At 63.4% G+C, this 8,662-nt stretch overlaps 1 protein-coding gene across 2 annotated transcripts in view; it reads right to left on the minus strand.

Moving 5' to 3' along the window:
• Nucleotides 1-998: 998 nt before the first annotated feature.
• Nucleotides 999-8,662, minus strand: part of PNPLA7 (patatin-like phospholipase domain containing 7) — an 83,597-nt gene continuing 75,933 nt past the window's right edge. For both annotated transcript variants that reach the window (XM_011985148.1, XM_011985147.1), the window contains 10 exons: nucleotides 8,055-8,211; nucleotides 5,181-5,297; nucleotides 4,982-5,051; nucleotides 4,219-4,335; nucleotides 3,491-3,639; nucleotides 2,990-3,142; nucleotides 2,739-2,849; nucleotides 2,357-2,441; nucleotides 1,453-1,556; nucleotides 999-1,295 (listed from right to left, as the gene is read on the minus strand). In XM_011985148.1, coding sequence (XP_011840538.1) covers nucleotides 1,212-1,295; nucleotides 1,453-1,556; nucleotides 2,357-2,441; nucleotides 2,739-2,849; nucleotides 2,990-3,142; nucleotides 3,491-3,639; nucleotides 4,219-4,335; nucleotides 4,982-5,051; nucleotides 5,181-5,297; nucleotides 8,055-8,211 — 1,147 coding nt within the window. In that variant the 3' untranslated portion in view covers nucleotides 999-1,211. The remainder of the gene's footprint in view (nucleotides 1,296-1,452; nucleotides 1,557-2,356; nucleotides 2,442-2,738; nucleotides 2,850-2,989; nucleotides 3,143-3,490; nucleotides 3,640-4,218; nucleotides 4,336-4,981; nucleotides 5,052-5,180; nucleotides 5,298-8,054; nucleotides 8,212-8,662) is intronic.

An 8,662-nucleotide genomic window follows, 5' to 3' on the forward strand; every position in this document is an offset into this window, starting at 1 on the left:
GGACAAGTGACCCCGCCCACCGTGACGTCAGGGCTCGGGTTGGGGGCGGGGCCGGACGGCCTGGCTCCGCGCCCTCTCGTCCAGGCCTCCAGAGCGGGGAAACTGAGGCCAGCGGCCGCCTGTTCGCAAAGTCCTGGGCCCTCGGCCCTCATGATCTGCAGGGGTCACAGGGCGGCCGATTCTCCCTCCCCTTACACAAAAGGGCTCCCTGTGCAGTTTGGGACCTGGAAACTGAAGGGGAAGCCGGTTTAGGGGCACCCAGTGTGCTCGAGGCCAGAGGGAGCCAGAGGGTCCTGTCCTGGTCCTGGGGGCCACAGCTCCACGCACACTCTGGGAGCCCTACCTGCCTGGCCTGCAGTTGCCACCCTAGGGGCTCTCAGGCCCCAGCAGTGGGGTCATTTGAGGATGGCTGGGGACTGCCCAACCTCGGCGACCACCCATATCAGGGACAGCCAGTAGTGTTTCTTTGCGACAGGGACCTCAGCCCGGGGGACACGTCCAACACTCAGATCCACCTTTATTGAAACATCACACGGCAGCATCAGGGCTCCCACACCTCACAGGGCTTCGGGGGCCTCACAGGGCTGCAGTGGGTTCACAGGGCTCCGGGGGGGTTCACAGGGCTCCGGGGGGGCTCACAGGGCAGTAGGGAGGCTCACAGGGCTGCAGGGGGTCAGAGGGCTTTGGGGGGCCTCACACGGGTGCAGGGGGGCTGAGAGAGCAGCAGGGAGGCTCATAGGGCTGCAGCAGGTTCACAGGGCTTTGGGGGGCCTCACAGGGCTGCAGGGGGCTCACAGGGCTCTCACAGGGCTGCAGGAGGGGTTCACAGGGCTGCAGGTAGGCTCATAGGGCTTTGGGGGGCCTCACAGGACTGCAGGGGGGCTGACAGAGCAGCAGGGAGGCTCACAGGGCAATAGGGGGTTCACAGAGCTTCGGGGCCCTCACAGGACTGCAGGGGGGCTCACAGGGATGCAGGGGGTTCACAGGGCTTCAGGAGCCTCACAGGGCTGCAGGGGGAGCTCACAGGGCCCTGTGTGCAGGGCTGCAGGTACAGAGAAGAGGCCCAGAGAATCCTAACACAGCCTGGGGCTCCGGGGAAAGCTGGGGCTTCCAGCAGGGCAGGTACAGAGGACCCTAGGAGTTGGCAGCAGCCTCAGCCTTGGGGACAGTCCCACAGAAGACACTGCATCTGGGCTCTTTAGCACAGGCCTCTACCCATCCTGGTCAGAGGAGCCCTCGGACAGTTTTGGGAAAGCCAGGCTGGGGTGTCCATGCTGCAGCAAGGACTCGTCCTCCTGCAAGCAGACCATATGCTGCACGTGAGGACTAGGCAGGGACGAGGCTGTGCAGCGCTGGTAACCCAGTGGGACCACAGGGAGGGAGTGTCCGGCTCAGGGCGAGGCACTGAGGCTCAGCTGCGGGCATGAGGTGGGGCCACGCCCAGCTACTCACCGAGTCTGAGCCCCGCTCCGCCGAGGTACTCTGGAAGTCTGCGTATGCATCCCTGGGGACGTCCAGCAGCTCCTCCTCATATTCCGTCTGGTAGTCAGATTCGTCTGGCACCGAGGGTAGGGCCACATCAGTTCCCTCCCAAGGAAGGGACCATGCCCAGCACAGCCACACTCAGAGGCAGAACTGGTCACAGATGCCCACCCCTGCCCCTAGGTGGCAGGGGCCCCACAGGCAGCCACCTGGTCCCAGGGCAGCCCTGCACACCACCCCTGGTTCTGTCTGCCTCCAGCCTTGCCCCAGCATATCACTTGGTAGGTCTTCCACAAGGACAAGGGGTGGCTAGACATTCCTCCCCTTGTCAGCCAGGCACCCTTAGGGCTCCAGCACCCCAGACCAGGCCTCTGTGGACAGCAGCTGCCTTGCCCAGGGCTCTCTCAGCCCACAGCAGCCACGAAAAGGCGTCTCCCGGGAGAATGTCCAGTTCTGCTGTCAGGAGGCCACTGGCCGAAGGCCCAAGTGCAGGGCCCTGGATGGAGCGTGGAGGGGAGTGGCCCTTCTGGCCCTGCTGCCCCTCCAACAAGCAGCCTTCATTCCCATTCCCACTGGGTGGGGTGGGGTGGGGTGGGAGGCAAAACGTGGTTCTACCTCAGGCCTGAGGTGTGGCTGGGACTTGGGGTGAATGAAGGGCAGAGGCTGGGTGGCCCAGGGTGGTCAAAGTCCCACTGCTGTGGGTACACGTGGTGCCCGGGACGGAGGAGCGCCACCAAGCACCCTAGCTGCTATAGCGTGGGCATGGACGTGGGCAGGAGGGGAGGCCGTGGGCCTCTGGGGTGGGGGCGTCGAGCCCAACACAGCATCAGGAGGCCACGCAGCCGCGAGCACCTCATCTTGGGCCTCCACTCACCATCCACCATGGCGGGCTTGGCGGGCTCAATGCAAGACACAATTTCAGCAAGGTCCGTGAAGGAGGCGTTGGGACAGGTGAGGACCTGGGGGTGGGGTGAGGACAGCATGTTGCCCGTGGACACCCACCTGCCAGTCCCCAGCCTGCTTCCTGTGGGAAGGCCCCACCCACCCTGTGCCCTCTCTGTAGCCTCCGCCTGCCCCCCAAGTTGGGGCAGGGGCAGGGGCAGGGGCCGGGGAGATGCGCAGTCCTGAGCAATCCTTGTCCTAGCCCTGGAGTTTCTGACCAGTGGGGCAGGGCCTGTGGCCTGAGGAACTGGGCGTGGTCTGGGGAGCTGGGCGTGGCCTGGGGAGCTGGGCGTGGTCCTGGCGCCCGCACTCACCTCACTCGAGGGCCTCTTGCTTGGGCCCTGCTGGTCGCGCAGCATCTTCTCCAGCACGCCACTGCGGCCCCAGATGTCAAACACCGTGCGCCCGTGCTGGTACCCCACTTCCTGTGCACACCCCCAGGGCCCCATCAGGAGGTGTGGGGAGCCCTCCACTTCCTGTCTTCTCAAAAGGGGGAAGCGGGGAGGGGCAGCCACCGGAGTGCCCTCCGCCCGCCTCTGCCGCTGCGGGTGTGGCCGGCACTCACGCAGATCTCGTTGAACTTGCTGAAGTCTAGGGTGCCGTAGCTGTCGATAGGGGGGCGCAGGTACTCGCAGTAGTCACTGCTCTTCACCACCTCCAGCTGCCGCACGCAGCACACGTAGGCCAGGCGCGTCTGAATCTCCGCCATGTTCAACACCTGCTACCGTCACAGCCGCCTGAGTCTCCTGCCCTGGCCCCTACCCCGTCCCAGCATGGCCCGTAGTGCAGGAGAGGTTCTGGGGACCCATCCTCCGACCTGGGGCTGCGGGGAGAGGGTAGCAGCTCCCGGCCGGGGGTCCCCACTGCGGGCTGCCACAGCCTTCAGGCCCGTCCGGCCTCGTCCCTTCTTTCCCCCGAGCTGGGCTCAGGCAGGGGTGGTGAGGGGTGGCCCCAGACCTGCTGGCCTCAGAGCCCAGGAGTGGCCCCCACTTCCCTGCCGCAGGACAGGTGTGGGGCTGCAGGGAGGAGCCGCAGGGACAGCCCAGTTCGCCCGGTAGCACCCCACCTTGACTTTCGTGGCCAAGGGGTTCCAGCGTTTCCACAGCAGCCACCAGCCAGACAGCGCATCCCCATAGTTGGTGAGGTCCGTCTCATCTCGGCTGCCCACATCAATGGCAATCACCACTTTTGCCCCCATGGACCGGGCCACATCCGCTAGGGAGAAGCCAGCCCTGGTTACCCCCTGGACAGGCATGCAGAGCCAGGGGACGGCGACAGAGCCTGCCTCCCTGAGACCTGACCTGGGGGCTGTGGGGTCTCCTCTCTGCCGTTACACCTTCTAGAGGCAGAAGACCCACACGCCCAGCTCAGTGGGCTGCTGTGGGCACACAGCTGTGTCCTGGGCCATTCTGACCGCATATCCCACAGGTGACAGGAGTGGCCTGGTCCCCAGCAAGGCCGACACCTGCAGGCTGTTAGTTTCTGACTGTGGGCACAGATGGGGCTTAATTGCTCCCAGTTACTCGACTTGGCCTTTGTTCTGCACGCTGCTGAGCTGACTAACAGGGCCATATGCTGGAGCACATGCTGCCGGTGCCTGCGTGTGCGTGTACACGCGTGTGCATGTTCTCGGAGCTCTGATGCCAGCCTGACATTTTTCCTTGGCACACTCTAAGGAAAACGTGTTCCAGCCCAGCCTTCTCGGAGCAAAGGCAGCAGCAGCGTGCGTGACCCAGGGCGGCGTGACCCAGGAGCCTGTGCTCCTGTCAGGTGTGGTCCCCACAACCGCAGTACCTGGGAGGTTGTTGATGTAGCCCCCATCCATCAGCAGGTGTCCGTCCTTGGGGTCACAGAGAGGCGGCATGTAACCGGACAGGGACATGCTGGCACGCACATACCGCCACAGGGAGCCTGGGGAGGGGGCCCGGAGTCGCTGGTTACCCGGAGGAGGCTTCTCCTGGGTCCAGGGGTCAGGGCCTTGCCTCTGCAGTCCTGGAGCTGGTAGGTCCCACCTCACTGAGGCCGCCTCCACAAAGGGAAGCACATGGCCCAAGGGCTGAACGAAATTGAGTTCTTTCTCTGGGGTCGCACTGCATTACGTGTGCCCAGGACCTCCAACTGCTGTGACCCCCTCACCCCAGGAGTGAGGGAGCCCCTCACTTTGTCCTCCCACATGATGTCCATCAGTCTAGCCCACATCACTGATTCTGCGAGGGTCCTGTCTGGCCTTCTGAGGTCTCTGGCCCAGGCCACGCCCCCTCCCGTCTGAGGTCTCCGGCCCAGGCCACGCCCCCTCCCGTCTGAGGTCTCAGGCCCAGGCCACGCCCCCTCCTGTCTGAGGTCTCAGGCCCAGGCCACGCCCCCTCCCGTCTGAGGTCTCTGGTCCAGGCCACGCCCCCTCCTGTCTGTGCGCCTAGTAGGGGCATCCTGCGTCCTCCATGGACAGAGCTGCCCACAGGAGACCCCCGCGACCTTCCCGACCCCCGGGGCTGCTGGGCTCTCCCCCTGCCCACACCTCGCACCCAAGCGGCCGCCCCTGCGCGGCAGGAGTGCTCACCGTCGGTGTGGACCCGCATGGCCGAGGCTGTGATGTCAGTGGTGATGGCGAAATAGGGAATCCACAGGTCCTGTGGGCGGACGGGGCTTAGACGGACCCTCTCCCATCACGCTTCTGTCCCGTGTCTGGGGAGGCTGACTCAGGGCCAAGAGGCGGGGACCAGGAGGGGACAGGCACTGGGGGCTGGGTGGGGATTCACCTCGATCTGCCGGTCCTTGAAGACGCTGCAGATGCTGCTGTTGAAGCCGGCTCCAGAGAACATGGATGTGATGGGGTAGGTGAGGTCCAGTGCGGCCTTCATCATGGACGTCATGCCCTGGGGGCACATGTGCAATTGACAGAAGGCTCCCACTCTCCCTGCGGGCTGCCACAGCAGACACATGGCGTCCCAGCGGCCGCTGATGAATGCAACAGGGGTCCAGAGTATCCTTGGGCCCCACCCAAGGTCCTGATCTCACAAGAACTCCCTATCACAAGAACAGCATGGGGTAAACTGCCCTCATGATCCAATCACCTCCCACCAGGTTCCTCCCTCAACACATGAGGATTACAATTTGAGATGAGATTTGAGTCGGGACACAGATCCAAGTCATATCAACAGTACCATGACATATCCATGGAGAATAGTCTCCTGACAATTTTCTACCTCTAAAATTGGTAAACAATTTCTATTCTGAGGGCGTTTCTATTCTTTGGCACCCTGGCTGGAGCCTCAGAGGGAGCAGAGGCTGGTGGACACCCACAGGGCCTGAAAGCCAGGATACAGCCCTACCCTCGGTCCCTTCCTGACCCCTAAGCCCTCGCTGGCCCTACCCTCACAGGCTCTGCAGCACCCCCGTGCCTGGGGCCTCCTCCGCTTTGCCTGCTCAGCTCTGGGGCAAGGCCTGGCCCAGGCCCGTGGCCGGAGGGTCCGGGAGGAGAGCTGGGGGCAGGCTGCTGGGCACATGAGGTTCCTGGGCCAGGAGAACACAGTGGAGTGCTCTCGGGAAGGTCAGAGCCACCCAGCCCTGGCTCACATGCCACTGTGGCACTCCATCGGGGGTCCACTCTCTTGGGCTCCTTCTGGGTGGGCCTGGGGCCCATCCTTCCTCAGTGAGGCAGGCAGGACTCGAGACTGACCTCGAACTAGCCTCACAATGCCCAGCGTGGGTGGAAAGGACTCGAGACTGACCTCAAACTAGCCTCAATGCCGAGTGTGGGTGGAGAGGAAGGGTCTTCCCTGCCATAGTGAGCTAGGGCTCAGGGAACGGAAGCTGGGAGGGAAGCGCTTGGAGTGTGGGCTGGACGTGCTTATGCCATGTGATGCAGGCAGTGAGAATGCCTCGGCCACAGGCAGAGGAGACCCCAGTCCTTCCCTGAGGAAGCCCCTGCCCAGCACCAGAGGGGCTTACGGAGCTGAGCCAGACCCCAGTGCCTGCCGTCCCCTCTCCTCAGCACGAGGGGTGGGCACACAACCCCAGGCCCACCTTGCCCCCAGCCAGCTTGCGGGCCCAGGGTTCCCAGCCTGGAAGGAGGACCAGCCCAGAGAGTTCTGGCCATTCCCACACCTGGCCCCTCAGCGCCAGAGCCGCAGAGGGAGGGACAGGGAGAGGTCAACCAGGTGCTCTGGGACAGGACCGGCTCTGAGCCACCACTGCCCATGGCGGGTTCTGTCCCGAGGACACTCTCCCTGAGGCCGTCCTGCTGCGTACCAGTCCCCAAGCCCTCTTTTGAGCGGCACACTGAAGGTGACCAGGTGACTCGTTTTAGGGAAAGACACATTTCTGGAACAGAGAGGGGGGCCGGCGTCAGTGGCCTCGGGACCCGCTGACGGGGCTGGCGACAGCCCCAGGCCACGTGAATGCAGCACAGGTCTGCTTGGGAGCTGCTGCCGCACAGGGGGTGACGAATTTTCTTTCCTTTTAAAAGGAGAACACGAACCCTTCTGATCCCACTCATGGCTCCAACCAAAGCTCGGTTTTGTTTCACAAAAGCAAGTGCGGCACTGAGGAGGGCAGACGGCGGCTACGTCTGCTGGGGAACGGAGCCCGGCTACCTCGCTCTGCGGCCCGAGGGGAGCCTGTTCTCACCGCTGTCTTTGATGCTGTATTTGGTATTCTGATTCTGGAATCCATTTATCACAAGGCCAGACTAGTGGCCAAAGTAGTTTACATCTCTCCTGTGACACTGAGCCGCCCTGACCTGATCTCACATCCCCAAGCCAACATCTCCCTGCCCTAAATCCACCCAGGCTTCGTGCCATGCACCAGGGACAGCCCCATGGCCCCCAGCCTGCCGGGAGGACTCAGTAAGCCCATCCTCAGCTGCTCACGCTGCCCTGCCTGGCCCTTGGGTCAGAAACCCCCATGGAGGCTTCGTGCCTCTAACTCCTAGGGGCTGTGACAATCAGCTCCTTTTCCACGATTTTGGCCTCCATGTCATCCTGCAGCACCTCAACCACCTCAGACCCAGGCCGCCTCCCACCACCAACCTCCACCACCTCAGACCCGGGCACGGATCAGAACGCCTCCCACCACCAACCTCCACCACTTCAGACCCAGGCCGCCTCGCACCACCAACCTCCACCACCTCAGACCCAGACCGCCTCGCACCACCAACCTCCACCACCTCAGACCCAGGCCGCCTCCCACCACCAACCTCCACCACCTCAGACCCAGGCACGGATCAGACCGCCTCCCACCACCAACCTCCACCAACTCAGATCTGGGCACGGATCAGACCGCCTCCCACCACCAACCTCCACCACCTTAGACCTGGGCACGGATCAGACCGCCTCCCACCACCAACCTCCACCACCTCAGACCTGGGCACGGATCAGACCGCCTCCCACCATCATCTCTACCATCTCAGACCGGGGCATGGATCAGACCGCCTCCCACCACCAACCTGCATTCGTGCCTTCTCTTTGCTGTTCCTTTGCCTCACAAGCTGCACTGGGAGGCCTCGGGGTGTAGCCTCCTCAAGGGCAGGGCCCTGCAGAGCCACATGCAGAGGCCAACGGCCCCAGCGTCCCCCAGCACCAGCATGGACCTGGGGGACTGTGCTCCAGTGAGGGTGGTGGGTACCTGCTTACCTCAGCCCACTGCTTGGCCCGGATCCGCATCTGGCTGTAGTTCCGCTCCTCAGAGTACAGGGCACCCATGAAGGCCCCGATGGACGTGCCTCCCACCATATCCACAGGGATGCCGCACTCCGCCAAGGCCTTGAGAACGCCCACCTGGGCACAGCCTCTACACCAGCCAGGGACACAGAGTGAGGAGTGAGCACGAGGCCCAGGCTGTGCCCTGCAGAGCCTCAGAGGTGGCCACCTGCCACCACTTGCTCATCCTCAGTTCCCAACTCCTCCACAGGCAGAGACGCTGACTCAGAGAGGGACTCCAGATGCAATTTAAAATTCCTCTTTCTGGCCTCACGCCTGTAATCCCAGCACTTTGGGAGGCTGAAGCGGGAAGATCACTTGAGGCCAGGAGTTCGAGACCAGCCTGGCCAACAGGGCAAAACCCCATCTCTACTAAAAATACTAAAATTAGCCGGGCGTGGTGGTGCGCATCTGTAATCCCAGCTACTCGGGAGGCTGAGGCAGGCGAATCACCTGAACCCAGGAGACAGAGGTTGCAGTGAGCTGAGACTGCACCACCACACTCCAGCCTGCATGACAGAGTGAGACTCCGTCTCAAAAAA

The sequence above is a fragment of the Mandrillus leucophaeus genome, unplaced genomic scaffold, assembly GCF_000951045.1.
Source record: "Mandrillus leucophaeus isolate KB7577 unplaced genomic scaffold, Mleu.le_1.0 Scaffold28, whole genome shotgun sequence".
Lineage (NCBI taxonomy): Eukaryota > Metazoa > Chordata > Mammalia > Primates > Cercopithecidae > Mandrillus > Mandrillus leucophaeus.